Here is a 22,553-nt window from a genome sequence, read left to right as displayed (position 1 = left end):
TTGAGATTCGCCCGAGTCTCCTCCTTCGAGAGGGAGTCTCTAGGAGCGAGACGCGTCGATGCGGAAAGTAATCGCGAAACGCACAGATTAAATATTTCATTGACTTTAACGCGCACCGACACCGGTCGCCCCCGGTAAAACACGAGTTTATCACCTCACCTTCCTCCCCCTTCTATCGCGTCGCGGCGAACTTTTTCTATTCTTTCCCGGTCGCGCGAGAGAGGAAGCTCATCAGCTAATGGAAATGGCGATCGAACGTTGGAAGTGATATCGATCAAAATATTCGGCCCCGCAGTAGCGACGAAAAAAGACGACGGCCGACGTCGGGATAGAAGGGGAGGCTGATGGGAAGGGGATGGAAAGCGTTGGATTATACTTGCACAGGCGGGAAATAATGTAATTATAATTTACGAGACGCAAACAGCACAACAGACAATCGCGTCGAACGTCGTCGGGCGGCAGAGGAGGAAGAGACACCGAGATGAGAAAAGTCAAGAGAGAGAGAGAGAGATGTAAACGAGGAAAGGCGACAAATCGGGCACAGTCATCGGACGAAGCGGCGAGGCGCACGAAGTGCGACGACGCGATGCGAAAAGCCGATAAATCAGCCGACCTAGTCGGAATTAGTTACCGTTCCATTTTGTAGCAACGTTAAGTAAGTTGCCTTCCGCCTCCGTCCTCTTGCCTCTCTCTCTCTCTCTTTACCTTTGCTTCCGCACTCTCTTTCTCTATTTCTCTCTGTTCCCTCTCTTTTTCTTTCTTTTCTCATTTCCTTGCTCGTTTGCTCTCCCTCTCGACGAGCTTATCTCCTCTCTCGGCAGAGGAAGTTTGTCCGCCTCTCCCTGCCCCCCTCTGTGTCTCGTTTCCTCGTCGTTTTCTTTAGCAGGCGGAACGAGAGTTGTACGGACTTCTATGAGACAAAACTGCACGATGTATCCGCGGTGTATTTCCCGACTAAAGACCCGAGGTCTGTTTCCGGCGTGCGTCATACCCGCGCAGCTTTTCGCCATTTCGTGTGTCTTATCGATGACATTGAATACCGTCACCTCACCCCGAGACCAGCCGCGCCGACGACATTCTTGCGCTGGACATTGTCGTTCGTTTAGACGACTTTCGTGACGCGCCGGAGACTCGCGAGGGTTTTTGATTATCGGTCTTGGCAGTAAGAGAAATTGAAAAAAGTTTCGCCCCTCCCCGAGAGTTTCCAATACCATCGCGAGAGATTTTTTTGAAGGACGTTCTATTGAAACATATTCGCGTTTTCAACGATTAAATGGTGCCGCGTACCGCGGAATCCGCGTCGAGCTTTTCAATTATTTTTGCGGCATTTACAAAAAAAAAGAAATGCTTTTATTTATCGTGCCAACGTCGAAGTAAAAACAATTGCATTTTTGTTATATATCAAATCTTTTCTTCGAAATTTACGCGGAACGAGAGGAGACGACGTTCAAATTCGCGTATACATATACCTACATATATATATATATATATATATATACATACAATACGTCAAACATATGGTTCGCGCGAGATAAAATTGTAATGGTGAACTATTGACCTTTGCCGAATAATAAAGTATGCTGAACTTGCGAGATCTCAAAGGTCACTTAATGCGCCTGCAAACGATAAACGAGCTGCTCGCTAGCCGTTAAAGTAGGTGATAACCTTTTTCTAGGCCGCCGGCTACATCTTTTTTATCTTCATCTATTCGTAGCGGCTATTCGCGCGCCGTTCTCGGAGAGGAGACGCAAAAAAACGAGGAAGAGAGAAAAGGGCACGCGTTAAAGAGCACTTAGTGACGCTTATGCAACAATGATGCCGTTGTCTGGAAAGCTTCGTAATTAATGAATTATCTTACATACGCGACGTATTACGCTACCGAGAGCGTTATAAAAAGAATCTCTCGCTGGCACCGGTGGTGCGCGATAATAGCGAGTCTTTAAAAAAAAGAGAGACTCTTTTGTTACTTCTAATAATATTCGATATATCGCAAAAACTACTGCCACATGAAAGATTAATTAGCGATATTTTTTTCCCGGTTGAGCGAAATAACTCGAGTTTATATAAAATATACCTATTTACAAACTCCGATGTATGTATATTTTCACCGTAAATGCGGCTGACGCGAATGCGAATCCAATAATAATTTTTTTAATAAAATAAGCATATCGAGTTTTTACTATAATTACCATTATTAATTACTAATAAGCAGTGGTTTCCATTATAAATACATATAACAAAACAATAAAATCTTATTGAAAGAATCAGTTGTAATGATTATGTTGCAATCAAGTAATATGTTAAATTATATATGTCTTATATGATAATATTATATATAAATAAATTATAGATAAATTCACAGCAATATATTCCCTTTTGAAAAAGGCATGTTAAGTCGATTCTCGCAAGTATTGTTGCCTCTTTTCCGCGATGTTGCTTAACTGTCTCGATTCGCGTTGTGCGTTATATTCCTAGCATCAAGAGGCTGTCATCGCGAGGGTTAGCAGTTTGACAGTTTAAACAAAATAAAATTAAATAAAATAATGTGTTTTAAATAATATGTTTTAATACTTTAAATTCGATTAATATTTTTGACAATTATCAGCTGATATATTTCTGTCAAAAAATATTAATCGCGGATAAGATACATTATAACAATATATTTACAACATATTACTATTTTTATTTTTTATCATATTATTATTTTAAAATTTAATTAGAAAATTACCGCTTTATTAATATTTTTTGATAGAAATCAACTGAAAACTATCAAAAATATTAATCGAGTTTAAAGTATACTATAACATATTATTTAAAACATATTATTTTATTTAATTTTATTTTGAACAAACTGTTAAACTACTAACCCTCGCGATGACAGCTTCTCGATGCTACGAATATAACGCACAATGCGAATCGAAACAGTTAATCAGCATCGGAAAAGATGCACCAATACTTGCAAGAATCGACTTAACGTGCCTTTTTTAGAAAGGGATGTTATAATATTTTAAATTCGATTAATATTTTTGACAATTATCAGAGCTGATTTTTGTCAAAAAATATTAATCGCGGATAAGATATTATAACATATTATTTAAAACATATGTTACTATTTTAATATTTTCAACATATTATATATACCCCCATTATCGCTATAGAAATATTATAAAATAAACAATTTTTCACTCACCGATACTTCACACGGCACTCCCAACACGATGCGTGAATCGCACTGTGTATCGCAATGCTACCTGTAACAAATAAAATACATACATATATTAGAATAATCTTATTATTTCGCATTACAACATACACAATATAAATATGTAAGCTAGAATTAACGATAGATATATCCACGGATCGTAACACATTCGCGCGCGCGAAAACAGAAGTTGGGTTATGTTGGCAAGAGATTTTGCATCGAATTTTTCGCGAAATATGCGTTTCGAACAATTACGACTACATATTAACGTTGAAATTATGATATGCGATTGATAAATATTACAATACAAAGGTTAGAAATCGTTTCTAACGATTATGCTTACTAATTAATCACAGCGGGACGCAGCTCCAACTGCCTGATACTCGCGGTGTTTCGGTAATGGCCGAAGCTACAAACATCGGCAACTTCATTCTAATAGCGCGCGCGATACTATATACATATATGACTTAATATTAATAATTAATAATTAAAACTCGAAAGAGATTCGTCCGAAAAGATATAACTTTAGAAAGAAAAAATATTAATCGAGAATAAGGTATTATAACATATTATTTACAACATATAACTATACAGTTTAGTAAAATTAATAAAACATGTTTTATATTTTATTGTGATGAATATTATTATTTTTATTGTGATAAATATTAATCAGAGAAATTCTCAAAAAATTCTTTCCACATCATATTGTCCCACAATTACCATGATTTTCAGGGTAAATTCTAAGAGAAAAATCTTTCAATGTATAATATGTTATAATACTTTATCCGTGATTAATATTTTTTGACAGAAATCAGCTGATAACTGTCAAAAATATTAATCGTGATATATTAATCGTGTATATTAATTAAATAAATATGTACATAAATGTATATATATATAAATGAGTACATAAATGTATATATATATATATATAAATGTGTACATAAGTTAATAAAAGTACTATCAATCAATAAATATAATAATAAATAATAAGCAATATTAATTAATTTGGACATTATGAATTAAAAAGTTAAATGCAAAATGGTGACATAAAATAATGTAGTAAATGTAAGTAGTATAGGTCAATGAAAGTAGTGTAGATCAATGAAAGTGATATAAATTAATAAAAATACTATCAATCAATACATATAATAATAAATAATAAGTAATATTAATTAATTTGGACAGCATGAATTAAAAAGTTAAATGCAAAATGGTGACATAAAATAATGTAGTAAATGTAAGTAGTATAGGTCAATGAAAGTAGTATAGGTCAATGAAAGTAGTGTAGATCGATGAAAGTGATATAAATTAATAAAAATACTATCAATCAATACATATAATAATAAATAATAAGCAATATTAATTAATTTGGACATCATGAATTAAAAAGTTAAATGCAAAATGGTGACATAAAATAATGTAGTAAACGTAAGTAGTATAGGTCAATGAAAGTAATGTAGATCAATGAAAGTGATATAAATTAATAAAAATACTATCAATCAATACATATAATAATAAATAATAAGCAATAATAATTAATTTTGACATCATAAATTAAAACGTTACATGCAAAATGGTGATATAAAATAATGTAGTAAATGTAAGTAGTATAGGTCAACATAATTATACAAAATATTCATAAATGTATATATATATATATATATATATATATAAATGTGTACATAAATGTATATATATATAAATGTGTACATAAATGTATATATATATAAATGTGTACATAAATGTATATATATATAAATGTGTACATAAATATATATATATGTGTGTGTGTGTACATAAATGTGTGTATATATATATATATATATATATATATATATAAATGTGTACATAAATGTATACTGGCGGATCCTGGGGGGGGGGGGGGGATAAACCACCCCTTGCAAATTAAAAGAAACAGTTTTGCTGAATTTGTTTAAAAAATATAAATAAAGAAAAACAAACATTAAAGAGCTATCAATCGATCCGCTAGTGTATATATATAAGTATAAGATACACTGTAAATTATACCCATTACGCATTCAAGGAGTTAAGTAAAGATTAAGTCAGACATAGGACGAAATGATTAGATAATTTCATTGCACGAAAATAATTAGGTGAAATTCTTTATATCTATATAATATATATATAATAGATATTATATCTATATAATATATATATAATAGATATTATATCTATATAATATATATAATAGATATTATATCTATATAATATATATATAATAGATATTATATCTATATAATATATATTATATCTATATAATATATATTATATAGATACAAAGAATTTCGCCTAATTATTTTCGTACAACAAAATTATCTCATCATTTCGTCCTATGTCTGACTTAATCTATACTTAATTCCTTGAATGTGTAATGAGTATAATTTACAGTGTATCTTATACATACATATTATATATATTATATAGATATAAAGAATTTCGCCTAATTATTTTCGTGCAACGAAATTATATCATCATTTTGTCCTATGTCTGACTTAATCTACACTTAACTCCTTGAATGCGTAATAAATATAATTTACAGCGTATCTTAAACTTTTATATATATATATATATATATATAGATATAAAGAATTTCGCCTAATTATTTTCGTGCATGAAATTATCTCATCTTTCGTCCTATGTCTGACTTAATCTACACTTAACTCCTTGAATGCGTAATGAGTATAATTTCCAGTGTATCTTATACTTTTATATATATATATATATTTTATATATATATTTTATATATATTATATATATATATATATATATATATATATATATAAGATACACTGGAAATTATAGTCATTACGCATTCAAGGAGTTAAGTGTAGATTAAGTCAGACATACGACGAAATGATGAGATAATTTCGTTGCATGAAAATAATTAGGCAAAATTCTTTATATCTATATAATATATACAATATACACAATATGTATGTATAAGATACATTGTAAATTATACTCATTACGCATTCAAGGAGTTAAGTGCATTTCGTTACATGAAAATAATTAGGCGAAAAATTCGTTATATCTATATAATATATATATATATATATATATATATACACACTGGCAGATTCTTGGGGGGGGGGGGGGGTTAACCCCCCCCCTGCAAATTAAAAGAAACAATTTTGCTGAATTTGTTTAAAAAATATAAATAAAGAAAAACAAGCATTAAAGAGCTATCGACGTCGTTGATCCTGGAATTATAAGCTAATCATGAAACTAAAAATATTAAATAAAATAATTTTGCAACCTCCCCATTATCGAGATCAGGATCCGCTAGTGAATGTATATATAGGTATATATATAAATGTGTACATAAATGTATATATAATATAAATGCATATACTATATATACATGTATATAATATATATACATATTCATATATACATATACATATATATACATATTCATATACATATATACATATTCTGGTTAAAAAGTATTATAACATATTATTTAAAACATAATATTTTATTTTACAACATATTATTTTATTTTATTTTATTTTGGACAAACTGTTAAACTGTTAATCCTCGCGATGACAGCTGCTTGATGCTATAAGAATATGCTTATATGCTAATATGCTATACTGCTATATGAATATAACGCAGAACGCGAATCGAGACAGCTAATTAGCATCGCGGAAAAGCGACAACAATGTCAATAACATGCCTTTTTAGAAAGGGAATAAATATGTAACCTAGAATATTTAATTAGCAAATTTTCGCTTTATTAATATTTTTTTTACAGAAATCAGCTGATTAAAGCGTTAATTTGTTAATTAATTTTCTAAATAATAATATGCTATAAAAATTAAAATAATAATATGTTTTAAATAATATGTTATAATACTTTAAACTCGATTAATATTTTTGACAGTTATCAGCTGATTTTTGTCAAAAAATATTATAATAAAAAATAAGGTATTATAATATATTATTTACAACATATTACTATTTTAATTTTGTAACATATTATTATTTTAAAATTTAATTAGCAAATTAACACTTAATCAGCTAATTTCTGTGAAAAAAATATTAATCGAGTTTAAATAAACTTTATATTAATTTTTAAAAAATATTATTTTTTTTAACATAAAACCGCAGAATGTCGCGCGCTTGTGTTGTTCTAGTTTGTTAAAGAAATATCAGAATTTTTTACAAAGAGGGTTTTGCTCATTTTTTATGGGTTTATTATATCTTATTGTTAAAAGCAAAGAAAGATAATTTGCATATAACTCTGAATTTGAATAGTTATACGTGTTTTATTCCAGATATGTATGGATGTGATTCTCTCCCAAAAACAGTAATTCAAAACAAATAAAAAGTCTTTAAAAAGATTATATATATTTTGCAAATATGTAATATATATTATATTATGAATTTTTCAGTGAAAAAAAATTACTGCTATAATCAGTGAAAGATTCACTGATCTTGTCACTGTTTTAATCAATGACATTTTCATTGATTTAATTTAAGGTAGATGATTCGGCAAATTCCTATGCAATGGAAAACGCAAAACACAATTTTCTCACTAGTTTCCGATAATTTTATATTTCTCGTGTAATGTGTCCGCTCGTTTATAATTTAAGAGCTCGAGGCATAATCGATACGCGCGTAAATAACGCGGAGGGTAATTTTTCATCGCGCCGATCATCGTCTCGGAATGATCGGAGAGTCGGGTGTCTAAGAAGTCTGATTTAAAGTCTGAAATTAAATTCCGTGGCCGGGGCGACGAACTTTTTGCCGAAGCGACTGCTGCAGTTACTGCTGCTGTTACTGCTTCTGCTGCTGGGCGCGCATTGGATGTGTTCGTATATATATATTCGTGCAGTTACGCCAAAATGCGCAAGAAAATATGAACGTTCATCATTGGAGCGGAACCGGAAACCCGTGGCGGATATATCCCCCTCTCGCCCCCTCCCGCCCTCTATCCTTCTCGCGGTACGGATTCTGCTGAGTGAGAAGTGGATGGAGAAAGGGGTACCGGGGAGAGTTGCTTAAATCTGCGGAGTTGGGACAGGACTTACCGCCAAGACGCGGCTCGCAAATGGCGTTCAAATTAATTTCAACAAAGTTCGTAAATTATTAATACCCGCCGTGGGGCCGACGGTGGCGGCTGCTGACTCGGTTGTTCCCGGCTAAATGTGCTGTTTAATTAGGAAATCCGCGATTGTGGTAAGACGGCGGGATTGTCAACTCTGGGAGGTTTTACGTTACGTTACGTGGAGAACGGGGGGGATGGAAGAGGGGAAAAAGGAAGAGAAAAGGGAGAGGAAAAGGGAGAAGAGTGGACCACCGTGAAGGCTTTTCGCCCGTCGTGACCACTTGGCTATATACAAGGATATATCTCGCAGTAGCGCCAGTGAAACGAGCTTAAAACTATTCCGACAACGCCATGCAACGCGCATATCACGTGCACGTACGTATATATGCCTACATGTATGTATATGTGTGTGTTGCGCAATTACTCGACGCGACGTTGAAGTTTCTAAAACAACACGGTGAAATCGTCATCGTAGAGGAAGCGGTTCTAAAACTTCTTTTTTCGCGGCTGTAAAGCGACAACGTGAAATTGCGCCGCTTCGTATTTAGAGCGTTAATCGCTGTCGGACATTAACGTTTCCATGCATTATTAGCGCGCGGAACGGTTGCTAGACCGTGTTCGTGCTACACACGTTACAAACTCGAACGAAAGTCGCGAGTACGAGACGGAAATGCGAACGATAACATTCCCCTCCCCCTCTCTCTCCCCCCGGATATCGATTCACATAATATATGCATAATATATGGCGGTTTATATAAGCAACGATCGCGCTATTCTAAAAACTGTCGATTGCCAATCTCGCCGGAACGCGCCGCGTCTGACAGCGAGCAATATTCTTGCGAGTATAGAGAAATTGATCGCCGTAAGTGAATTCGTTTCCCAAACGGAAGACGTACTTGGTGACTCTAAGAATTTTGAGAGAGGACGACTCTCATGAATGCAAATTAAAACGCTTGCCGCATCTCTCTCTGTCGCTCTTCTTCTTCCTCTCTCTTTTTTTTTGTTCAATGTCATTTGATTCCCTTTATAAATGATATTCAAAAGACAATGATTACATCAATAACGTTCAAATAAAAATTGCGATAAGCATTATGCAGATGCTGGATGAATCAATTTTTGAATCCTTCGAGCTAATGATATTATCCATAGATTAATTAGTGGAAAGAAAATTGCGCGAATTACGCATATAATTAACCCACGTAACGCCGACTTTTCATAGGAATTAATGCATTTTTAATCGAATATCGTTAAATGCACGTGGTCAACACAGCTCGGCCCTTCGTGTGCAAAGCCGTCGCGTACTACTATTTTCACGACATTAAATGCCCGCAAAATCGTATAACGTCTGCTTGCTGCCTTCTTTTTTGTGGCGCGCGCATTTTCCTAAGTTTTCCCCGCGAGAGTATATACGACGCAACGCAATACTCAACAATAAGAAAGCTTTAAGGGCGGCCATTATGGCACAGCATAATGCGCATTTCCAGTCCCGACATTTCCAATAATATGCCGTTGGAGTGAAAATTATGCATTGACGGAACGACCAAGAAACACGACAGAGGAAATTAATGGGCGGACGCAATTTCTCTATCTAAGATTAAATATATGTATATCGCTTTCGTCTAAGAATATAATATATAGGAATGGATGAAATATATGTGTGAAATTTTTGACACTGACTATTTTCAAGGAAATGTTCCGCGTTTCTCTTCAAACATTCCTGCCGATACGTATTTCCTTAACATACGCCGAGCATATTACTATAGGCATACTGTAGTCTCGGGGCGGAAATGGAGCTAAAAACGACTCTCTAAGAGGGGAGAAAGAGAGAGAACGGATCAAACGGGACGAACTTGAGCACAGCGCACGAGAACGATATTTCCAATATTCTCGTAGCGACGCAGAGTTCGAGATAAGTACGCTTCTGATACAAACACTCATACAACATTCATGACTGACGACGACGACGACGACGACGACGCATTGATACCTTGCGCCTTTCCAGTTTTCAGTTCATCCAGGTTTTCTCGTTGTATCAATGCCGCCTTTCCCTCTCGAGCGCAACCATTAAAAGCGCCGCACCGGAACTGATACAAATATACTTTTCTTCTCACAGTTCACAGAGAGGAACCAAATATATAATATGTAAGAATTTTTATATATATATTTCTTATATATGATGAGTGTGTACGCGTAAATATATGTGAGAGAGAGAGAGAGAGAGAGAAAGGGAGAGTCCACGTTGCACGCGAAGGTCGTTAAGGTAGCTGGCAGGCCGAGATATTGCGTTACTTTTTCCAAACTTGATAAAAGCCATTGTCGGCGGCGGCTTTGAAACCGGTGAGATTGCAGCAACGATGACTGCGGCCAAATGACAGTTTTATCGATTTTCTTCGCGTTTCGCAGCATGCGAACGCGTCTCGGACCGCATGTTACATGGGCAAACGATAAATTATGAGAGAGAGAGAGAAAGAGACAGCTTCGTATTCAACGATGCACACATTATCGCATCCCTAAACTGGGTTTTCGAGCCTCCCGATTACACGCATCGTATAGCAATATTAATTACCGGCCAGTCAACCTGGACCAAGTCAACGATAAATTAACATTGTCGATACGCGATGATCCGTTTCATTTATTTAGGAAGATAAATCCTGATTATTATCGCGCTCTGCGATTTATCGGACATAGGCAGGCATACATATATACATAATTATATAATTTCGCATATATATATATAATTTTAATTTCTTTTTAAAGGAGTCGGCTCGAATTTTACTGTATTGCGGAACTGTTTATACACAGGGATAAATACACTGCACTGTGTTTAATTGGGAGGAAGAGAGAAGAGAGCTCTCTCATAGGAATCGCTAAAATATATTCACAAGGAGATATACAAGTACGCACATTCGTAAAACGCCAAGGGTTGCCTAATGACGGCGTTTCTTCAGAAGATTCATCTTGCGAAGCGTACCTCAGCGATTCTGGCGTTAAATTACGGAAAGATTAATAACTGTCGGGAAGATTAAAGCGTAGAGACTCTCGAGAAACGAATACGCGGCACAATCGCGGTGCCGTTATACGCGCGGGGTTAAGATATATTTATCACATTAAATAATTTCGTACCTCGAGCGCTCTCCTCGCGAGACTCGTTTAATCTTAAAGCTACGCGGATTCATAAGGACGATGATCTGTAAAAAGAAGTGCGACGAAAAGGCTATATATGCATATGTGTGTGTGTGTGTGTGTGTGTATTAGTTGTACTAATTTTAATTTATTTTTATGCACGCCATAATAGAAAACCGGTTCCGAAATTTATTCGCCATCTCTAACAAGCGAAATGTTTCTCTTTGTGTTTGTTATTGTATCTTCCACACCTTTAAGAGCGAAATTTAAAAATATGTTTCATACATCCTGATTTGAGAGAAAGAGGATATATTTCATTTCCACTAATATATAACTGTAATAAGTATGTACCACATAATTATTATCGTGTTTTTGCAGCCTTTGCGCGATTTTCACGCAACACAGCCGGAGCTCGTTTGTACATTGTAGCGAACCACCGATGTGCAAGGCACTTGTAATTAAAACGCGGAATATTCATAATTTAATTCGTCCAACGTATCTTTCGACACAGAAAAAAAAGGGGGGGGAAGAACGAGCGCCGCGACGAAAGAAAGCTGTCGTGTAATTTAATTAGCCCCTTCTTTCCCTCCCTTTGGCGCGCCGACGCCGCGCGTCAATTAATTACTTTCGTTACATTCGTTTTTTTTTTATTCGTCGACTGTTGCCGCTCGTTAAGTCACCGCGCTTTTCTTTGTTACAGCATCGCTGTGCGACATGGTTTACAACAGCGATTCGACGAAAACGGGGATAGTCATGTCGCCTGGATATCCGAACCCGTATCCGCCCAGGACGCACTGTACATACGACTTCCAAGGAAGAGGAAAGGAACGGGTGCAAGTGATATTCCAGGATCTGAATCTGTTTCACTCGCCGAACGATCCAAATGAGTAAGTTCATTATATATTTTTCAACTAATTGTACATATAAGCGCAGACGCGAGCACATACATTGTATATAGAAACGGATAATTTTGACGTAGCTAGGTGTCGTGAATCCGTGAATAAACGAACGAATAAAATTCTGTCTCCGTTTCTCGCGAAAGACACGGGGTCGTGCGATCGATTCATATTGTGTCACGATTTACAAAAGTACGATGACATGTTTTTACGAGGGTGCATTCAACGTCGTTGCGTTTAGTAACGGCGCACTCTCGCGATACATATCATCGTGTCTAGTACCCTTATGTTAGTCCATTCTTATGACACAAAAGGCGCGGTACATTATGTATTTGTGCGCGTAACGGATGTCATCTGCCTTTATCTTCGAAGTGCGCCGAGTCGGGGATTACGATAAGTGCGATCTCAAAATTTCACGAAACGTCGTGTACCCGTACTTCATCTTATAATTCGATATCGAAAACGGATGCTACGTAAAGTACGGAGAAACCCCAGTCTCAATTTTAACGATTAATAAAATCGTCGCTTTGGGAATTTTTTTAATGACATATCGCCGCATCTCTCTCGCGTTTCTCCTCCTTCCAAATCGACATTCATTCGTCGAAATTCATAGATCGTTTCATCGACGACAGAAGATTTATTCAAATTCAAACCGTGCAAGAAAAAAGATCGGATCTCTTCAAAATCTGATTAATCTCTCGAGAGTACCTTGACATAATTTCGAAGTGGAGAACATTTTGAACGTAGAAATTGAATAGACGAACTGTCGCCATAGCCGAAAAGGTAGATCAGCCATGGAGAATCCCGGGGAAACTGTCTCTGATACAATGGTTTCCCCGAGAATTGTACCGACCGCGATCACTTATCCCCTCATTCATTTTCCAGGTGGCTGATCTTGAACACCATTTAATTAAGGTTTCGGCGTACCGTTGAACTAACGTTTAAGTGGTACTTAACCGACGTTTCACGATTGTCTGTCGTGCATTCGGCGATAATCGAGAGCTCACTTGTCTTTAAGATGATAATTACGATCGAATAAATTCCGTGAACTATCATCGATAGGATATATGCGCGAATAATAGCAATCTTTTCCTCTCCGCGCTACATTAATGACATATAAAACGATAGAGCTTTAAATAAAAAGTTCTTCACTCGCGTCTTTATCAATGGAAATTATCTAATTATGGAATAAATTAATTATATACGTGCATAAATTTTTCATTGCTGTGTAGCGGAAGATAATAAAAAATGCATTGTTAATTATTACGCGTATATAACAAATAACAAATAAATAGTTTCAAAAATTTCGATATAAACATATATTTTATTAGTGCAATATGTTTAAAGCACATTTTTTCAAATTTGTTTTTTTTTCTATCTAACTTTGATTAGCATTAAATGGCTATGGCTATTCGCTCGAATGTAGACCGCAATTTCATGCACACTCAAAAATATACAATTTTATTTAAACAATTTCTTTGACAGCTTTTCACGGTGGAAAAAAGTAAATATACTCGAAAAATATATCTTATATCTAAAGTATATCAACTTTAATTAGTTAATTTCAACGAAAAATTAATTTTCGTTGGAATCGACGCACCGACATCCGCGTATGGCTCGAATAGCCTTTCTATTTTCTAATTTATATATCAACTTTACCCAATGACTTATTTTTTGACTTATTTTAAAAATCTATTCAAAAATAAATAAATTACAATTTGATCATTCAATTAGAGATCATTCAATTAAGAAATTGTCATTTTATCAAAGTTAGCAAAAAAGTTGTGTAACTTTTAAACCATAATTAAAAGAAAAAAATTCACTCTTGTCTGCAAAAAGCAAAATTCAAACAAAATGAAAAAAAAAAAAGCAAAAAAAGCTTATTTGAATATATTAACTTATTGTTAGTATTGAAACTAACATGAGAATTGTAATACGAGTTCGCATTCAATGTATCCTTTCTCTTAAGAGCAAGATATATCCCATCAAAATAACATAAGCATCGTCTTGTCTCTCGCGTCTGTTTATAATAGGCAGACGCTTCATAATATATCTGTTTGTAATGCGCGCAGGAAAGCCATTCGGGCGCATTGAAATGCTGGAGGGGTTTCCCCGTGAATAGAACGCTGGAGAACTCCTCGTCGACATCTAATATTCCTCTGCCCAGTTTCCTTGCAATCATCCGAATGGATTGGTCCGAAATTTTCCTCCGAGCGGCCGCGGTGCATTCATGCAGTCGCACAAATTTGCTCATGTACGAAATCGTTGCCGCGCAATGATGTTCACACACATATAATATTATAGGCCTTGCGCGGAAGGGGGCGAATAATATTCTTTATTACGCGTGTTCCGCTAGCTCGAGCCGCGTCTTGCCGTAATCGTGAATTGGCCGATTTAAAGCCATCCATTGTGAATCGTGCCCGCGAGACAATCGCTTGTAATTATAATACTGTAAACTGCCGCGGCACGTTGAGCTTCAAATAGAGGGAGGGTATAATAGGGACGCTCTCAAACGCCGCTAAATGTACGGTAATGGAAACGAGGTTTCATTTTTATACGAGGATGAGTTTTATACGTGATTGTCTTCCTTTCAAGCTTATATGCCGTAACATTTTGCGAAAAGGAAAAGATAAACACGTTTGCTTCTTTTTCATGTTTAACAAAATACGTAAAATGGTTCTGCAAATGTATGCTCGATTTAAAACCACGTAGAAAGTGTATTTTCTTTTTTAAAGTTTCCTCTAATGTTTAAAAACGCATTTTCTGCGTGTATACTTTGCAACATTACATCGTATTATTACTGTAGCTAGTCGAATTTTTCTGTTGCGCTGAAGTTAACTTGAGACAAGCAAGAAGAGGCGGATATATTATTAACGATTCAAAATTTAATGCTGTTATCTGCATTTTAAAATATTATATTTCGAAATAAAGTTAAATATGTTTTACACATACATATGCAGAAAAAGCTAAAGTACTAGTTATTTACATTGCAGTTGCATACACACGTTTATTTACATTGCAGTTTCGCAGCAAATGCGATATTCGCTACTCCTCGAAAATCTTTCGGCAAAGTAGCACTTTGCGACATATTTGCCGATAAATGCAGCGCGCAAATTCCAGCGTAATCGATTCAGACATCCAAATTATTGGTCCGACGATCTCACACACAAACGAATTTGATCGATCTGCACTTTTGTTCTTTGGTAGAAAATAGATTTACTTAAATATACCAAAATTTAAAAAGGTCATATAGTTTAAGTACCATTCAAGAAAACATTTATTTTTGAGTATGTCATTAAAAATGTCATTAAAAATAAATATTTCTCAATTTCTTGGAAAATTTTTATTAATATCCCCAAGTATTAAAATAAATTATAAATTATATTTAATTTCAATTGTTTTTTTGACATATTTTCTCACGTATGATATATATCTGACAACAGCACATTATTCGATATCAATGAAGTATTATGAGAGAGGTAGAATGTACTCTAGATTATAATCAATTAGATAGGGTAGAGAATGCAATCTAGAAGCCGATGGCATTTGGCCAAGTTTCCTTATCTTCCACGTTATATGCCATCAACGAAACTACAATTACTATATATAAGTGACATAATTACATAATATTGAATATATATATCAGATCCGGTATAAGAATTCGCGATAAACGTTAAAACATGCAATCGGCAACAAACAAACGCGATTAAATTTAATTGCAGTTAATCGGAAACAAACAGATTGCAACGGATAATTTCGCCGCGACAACGGCGAGAGAGGTGAGAGAGAGTATGTCACGAGAGTTCCCGAAGCGAAGAAGAGTCCAGACTACGCGACAGTGTCAACTCAGTGTCGAGTTATCGTTCAAAGTTCGCCGGCGGCGTCGTAAGCGCCGGAATATAAAATTGGACAACGCGTTGCACAACGTGTTGCCGTACACATCGTGTCCCGGCGCGGCGTACCGGGACAAATACATCTTGATTCCTGCTCCTTGTGTTCTAACAGGACGTGAAATCAGAAGCGAATGGAAATACCGCCCCCCCCCCCCCAGGGGGATGAAGGTGGAGCGTCTTTTGTCGAGGAAATGAAAAGTTTTTCCTATCGAGTATGCGTTTTGTAACGCGTGACGGGGCTTTCGTCGTTTTGAAAGACGGTTCTTTTAACATAACCGGGTCGATTGATGTGTCTATAACAATTCTTCTAACGATAAATGATAAACATCGAATAAAATCGCGATTGAAATTGTCGTTTTAACAAAGTGTGCAATAATGATGAAAAGCTGTGCATATGTATATTACGCAGATAATATTCCTTTTAAATCAAATTTTGCTCTGTATACGTGTTATATATCTTTTTCATTCTTCCATACCATTTAATAATATTACATTATAAAATAATTGCGCGAGAGAAATGAGAGCTATTTTATTTGCAATTATTGAAATTATATGGAAATTGTTGGTTTTCCGCAATAATTATCGCGCTCGGAGGTATCAAATTTTGGTTATTGCGCACAGCCGCAAATGTATACGAGGCGCGCGTTCCAAATGAATTAAATAACTAATTTTTAATATATATATATACACGAACAAATATAATACATGTATTACGAAATAAATGTATATATGTGTATAGGATATCTCTTCTATAAATATATTCCTTTTCTCTGTTACAGCTGCGAGGGGCTCGACTCGCTGGTGGCATTCGTGTACATAGACGGGAAGAAGGAAAAGATAGACTCATTTTGCGGAGAAACACCGCCGCGACCTATCATGAGTAACGGCCCGCGGCTCTCGTTGGAATTTCAGGGGGTAACGTCGTCCCGCCATTCAAAAGGCTTTAAAGCGACGTACTCCTTCATGGAAAGTAAGTGCGCGACACATATATACATATCGTCTTTAATAATAAGGTCGCATTCGTGACATACGAATACGATAGAAGCACGGAAGGATAAAGGCAAAAAGAAGAAAAGCTTTTGTGTACTATTTCCCTGCTGTAAAATTCAAATCGAATCCTCCCCGAGGCGCGCACACAGATTTCTCTCTGTGCGAGCGAGCGGAGTTTAGATTTATACGTAGTATTGTCCTACCGTGAAAATCGATCAAGAATGTTCCGGTCCACAGATGGACGACGAGCATCATTGAGAATAACTTATCGACGTGAAACGTGTTCTCGCGGCGCGAGAATCGGGACCCCCGGTGACGTACGATCTTATATATTCGCTCGCGAGCACGAAGGGGTGGAAAGGGGGAGAATCCCCCTTATTCCCGGGCTTTCTCTCCTATGGGTACCTATGTCCCGTCAAAATTTCAATTTCCGCCGAATATTCTATCGCGATAGCAATGCGTCTCCCCACGTTCCGCCGTTTATCACCAGCAGGTGAAGAGCGCGGATTGTAACGCGCACGGGCGGGAACAGCCACCGGTAGCGGAACAAATGGATCGCGAAGTGTATTCGGCTTGGATCCCGTAACGCGGAAAGTCAAGAGAGTGTATCTCTATGCGAGCCAAAGTTTTCCGAAGCGGAGAGAGAGAGAGAGAGGAATCCGGCAGCCACGCAAACAATCTGTCTCAAATATCAGGCTAGCGTGCAGTTGAGGGGTGGGAGAGACAACTTCGCCGTACCATCAGTTAAGGGATGAATATCGCTCGATTATGCCGGGGTATTTTATCGCCCTTCCTCCCGCTCGGCTCTCTTCCTCTCTCTTACTCTGCCCGACCATCGGTCGAAAGTTCGCGCGCGCTATCGCATAATTGAAACGCGGCAAAATGGATCCGACCTATTTCGAAACGGCGGAAAGAGATACGGGGCGGCGAAGTTTCCGGCAAAGTCGCCGCTCTCTCAGCGGCTCCGCGGTATTATGAATGTTAACGGGCAAGTTTGAGCTTAATTTTTACGAGCGGGAAACGTATCCTCCATCCCGTCGCGGAAACTTTGCGGCTGAATTATCGTGCGCTAAGAGATGCGGGTACTCCCTTCGACGGAAGGGAGGCCCACATAAGTAGGACTTGGAAGAGTCCTCGAGAGAGACGGGATCGCAAATCGAAGTAGGCATTCGCCAATCGAACTGGAACGGACACCAGGAAGAGATTCGCAGTCGACGCCCTTTCCTGCCCCTTCCTTCCCCTTCTGCAGAAAATCAGACGCGAGTCTCTCACTCCCGATCTGTCACAAGCACAACGACGTTCTCGGCGACGAATCGATATGACGCGTCTTAGAAAGGACTCGCCGATCCCCCTCGGGAATAACATTCTACGGGCTGACTAGGACATTTCCTTTGGGAGGAAACGACGGACTGCCATTCCGGACTGACATGTGCGTGTCAACCGGAGAGTCGCGCGATACATTTGCTCCCCGTGCGATATCTGCCTCTCTCTAAATTAGTCCCTAATAATTATGACATTGTTCGGAAGAAGTCGTGCGATGCAACACACATACACAAATCATTGTAATAACGGTCGGGATAATCGCCGTAACGACAAACAGGCAAAATTTATGAACGCTAACTGTGCAACCCGCCCTTCTTGCAATTAGTCCTGTCCTTCCGCGGACTAAATTAGACTTTCTCTCTCTCTCTTTCTCTTTCCCTGAATCTAAAAAGCGCGTTCATCTCTTTCCCTCTCTCGACACAGAATTGTCGCGAGTTAGTTTCGCGTCGTGATAACACGAGAATCCATTTCGAAGGGTGACTTGGACCATCGATCTCCGTATCTGCCTCGTCGACGCCGTGGACGACACTTCGCGTCAAACCGTCGACGTTTTCCCGCGAAGACTTATCGCTACGTCGATGCTCGCAGTCGTTTAGTTTCGCGAGTGAGGAAAAAGGACATCGACCGGAAGTTTCGGAATTCGGTCGAACGGGCCAAATATCGTCGACGTAGACGAGTTAGAGGGGCGACGTATTCTTTGCAAAAGTAGCTGGCGAAGAGAAAAACGTTGTCGACTCGACTTGTCGAGCGAGACGGTGACGGATTGACGAATTCATCGTAACGATGGAAGAAGGATGCGCATACCGCTTTTGTAAAACAACATCGTCGTAGTCGCGTCTCGACATTCGTGCACTTCCGGTGTTTGTCTCGACGCGTTTGTACATATGTACGTATCTACCGCGCTGGCATCAAACGGTTTGAAACTTACCGCTGTATTAGCGGTAACGCTTTAATGTAACCCGACGTATTCTGCTTCCGAACTTCGACGCTTAGTTGCGACGCAATATTTCCGACAAACTCGACAAAGTTGATACGGGCGCGTCGTACATTGCATTGTTGTCGAGTCATATACAGTGAGAATTATGGCGTCTCGCCGAACTTCGATTAACCACGTAACTCTTTATATAAAGCGGATTTAAACCCTTTGTTTCAATGAAACCCACTAAACACTAGGATATCAGAAAATGGGATTGCGTGGTTCTCACAATACGTAAGCGTTTAAAATCTTAAGGAAAAACTTTAAAAATATCTCGACTATTAACATAAAAATAATAATTCTAGTTATTTATTTTATTATGTATCTATATATACGTATGTATGCTCATATAAAAAATGTAAACAGGTACAATCTCTATCATTTTATGTATAAAAATATAATTTAAAAGTAAATGTCTATAAACTGTTCAAAGAGAATTAAAAAAGCTATTATTGAAGGAGATTTGGATTTTTATGAGAGAAATTCAAGCATTTTACGTAATATCAAATTTGTATTTTTTTAAAAATATATATATAACTCTTGAAATAAAATAAAATTTCATATAAAGTACAGCTAGAGCTACATAAAATTTTCGCATATAAAGTTCAGTTTATTTATGTGCTAAAATTATCACAATTTTTGTACAAAATATTATGACTTTTTCTATTTTTTCGCAGCATTGTACCAAAATTTTGTTAATTAATTTACATCATCAAAGCGTCAAAATTCCACATTATATATAATAACATTTTTTAGATCCCAGCTTTCACAATGTCACTAAATTATGATACAATCGAGATCTCCCAAACACGTCGTAACGTCCTCCAAACTACCTTGTATGAGAAATAAAAGGGCTATAAAAAAAAGACGGATTCACACGAGACGCGACCGTCCTTTAAATACCACCTTGGAACAGAGAACGTTTTGCATTTCGAGAGAGTTATTCCGCGCGAATAGTAAAACGAGGTGCCGGAATCGTTATCGTTGATTACAATTGCAAAGTTGGGCGAGGCAAGGGCCAGGAAGGAAGGAAGGAAACGACGAAGGGAAGCCTCGGCGAAGCCGAAGCGCCGCCGCTGTACCGAACTGCGAGACGCCGGCGAATCTTTTGTAATGTAGATCACCGGACGATTTTAACGACAGTTATACCCCACGCAGAAGTGTGATAAGCAGCCCTTGCGTGCATACATATATAGGTACACGCTAGCTCGGGACGGTCCTGGCTCCCGCCCATCCCGCCCGACTTCGGTATGCAGCGCGTCGTGTTCTGGAGTAACATAAATTGCCAGCTCGTATATACTTTGACATTCTTCTACCGGGTATTATAAAAGTTCTTGCGAAACTTTATCAATTTTACGGATACGCCACGTATACTGGAAAAAAAGAGAGAGAGAAATGAGCGCGAACTTACGGTCCCTCTTTCCATCTCTCTCTCTTTCTCTCTTTTTATCTCTTGCATCCTCCACTCGCTTTGATCACTTTTATATATATACGTGCGTGTAAGCACATATATATTAATGTTATATATATAATGTTGCGTGGAATCGCGTACGGATACTCAGATTAGTACACGATGAGCGTAATGATTTTAAACTTTGCCGATAATTATAAATTTCCAAGATATAAATGGGGTGACATTGATTTATGGATTACTGGTATTTATGAAAATTGAAGATGAAGGTGATGAATAATTAAATTAAGATTAATTTATTTCTTTACTTATACCTGAAACACGAATGCAGCAAAAGTTCAAAAATCACACGTCAATTAAATTTTTTTTTTAATCATGCATCAATTAAAAATTTTTTTTACCTAAAAAAAAGTCTAATTAACATAGAGTTGCATTCGTTTCGCATAGAGCGGACGACCGCGAGTGTGCGACTTTGACTTTCTTTTGAGCAGAACATGAAAAGAATTTTTAGGTGAAAATAAGATTAAAAGTACGATATATCAAAATGACATATCTCAAGAACCAAGAGCGATTTTTATGTGATTCAAAGTGGAGATGATGAATTTCATTCTCTACAATAAATCTTGAAATTATAACAATTGATAACGTGTAAATTAACATCAACACTCCTTTCCTAATATTTTGCCAAAATACCGTATCTAGTAGAAAATGATTCAAACTGCACATGAGAGAAAGAAAAATCTTCCTTGATTTATATTAAAAAATACTGATAGAAAGATATCGCCCAGAAGCTGTCATGATGAGATTTTAAAAGAAGAATAGCAAGAAGTCTCGCAACAAAAGATATATGTGATACATACATTAAATATTCTTACATTAAAACGTAAAGTATGAAGAGTATAGCCACTTTCAATACACCCAGTATATATCCAGTACATAGCCACAAGATTACGTATCCGCTTTCATCGGAGGGAGGAAGAGGAGCGACTCTTCCTAGCAAGACGGAGAAAATTTCTCGTCTCGGCAACCTTGAAAAATTGATGCCGTAGGTCGCCTCGGCTAGGCTTTATCGGAGTAACGGGCAACTAAACGTACCATTTTATTGGATCCGCCGTTCTCCGGATACCGCCGCGAATACCGGAGCCGAGAGACTCTCTCTCACCCTCTCTCTTCCCTCCTCTCTCTCTCTCTTCCTCCCTCTTTCTGTACCCGTGCGTGAATCTCAATTGTGGAATCGCCACGGCGAAACAAAATAGGTTTCCCGTGTAACTCTCTCGCCGGTTAACAGAGATTCGTTCGACCGACACGCAATCCCGAGAGTACCCGCGATACCAAAGTTTATAGCACAAACGCTGTCCAACAACAAACACAGCAAGATTGTTTGCTCCTTCAGCGTGTAACATGCGTAGTTATAATATATGTAACGTACGGATGTAAGATAGTTTCGGAACATCTTTTGTATTATTGCGAACGGGGTGATGTCAATGTGCTTTTATAATTTAACAATATTGTAAGAAAGCCGAAATCTCGTAAAAACGTCGATAACCATTGCAGGACATTTTTATTACAATGCAAAATGAACAAAATCGGACGCAATGTTATTGGAAAATATCAAAAACAATTTCATGAAAATTGTGTGACAAATTTTTCGTGTATACAAAA

The 22,553-nt window shown here is 37.0% G+C and overlaps 2 protein-coding genes across 2 annotated transcripts in view; one reads left to right on the top strand and one right to left on the bottom strand.

Moving 5' to 3' along the window:
- The window catches only part of LOC145944101 (uncharacterized), a 327,150-nt gene that overhangs the window by 80,135 nt on the left and 224,462 nt on the right, over positions 1-22,553 (bottom strand). Inside the window, exon 11 of the mRNA XM_083052145.1 lies at positions 3,191-3,251. Within this exon, the coding sequence (XP_082908271.1) occupies positions 3,191-3,251 (61 nt within the window). The remainder of the gene's footprint in view (positions 1-3,190; positions 3,252-22,553) is intronic.
- The window catches only part of Sol1 (CUB domain-containing protein Sol1), a 281,663-nt gene that overhangs the window by 239,414 nt on the left and 19,696 nt on the right, over positions 1-22,553 (top strand). Inside the window, exons 9-10 of the mRNA XM_083052020.1 lie at positions 12,103-12,289; positions 16,971-17,161. Of these exons, the coding sequence (XP_082908146.1) occupies positions 12,103-12,289; positions 16,971-17,161 (378 nt within the window). The remainder of the gene's footprint in view (positions 1-12,102; positions 12,290-16,970; positions 17,162-22,553) is intronic.

Source organism: Prenolepis imparis, unplaced genomic scaffold (assembly GCF_030444845.1).
Source record: "Prenolepis imparis isolate NDT839.2.m4 unplaced genomic scaffold, iyPreImpa1.0 SCAF_1, whole genome shotgun sequence".
NCBI classification, from domain to species: domain Eukaryota; kingdom Metazoa; phylum Arthropoda; class Insecta; order Hymenoptera; family Formicidae; genus Prenolepis; species Prenolepis imparis.
The sequence above is the reverse complement of the archived record's forward strand: the minus strand, read 5'-3'. Positions and strand labels throughout refer to the sequence as shown.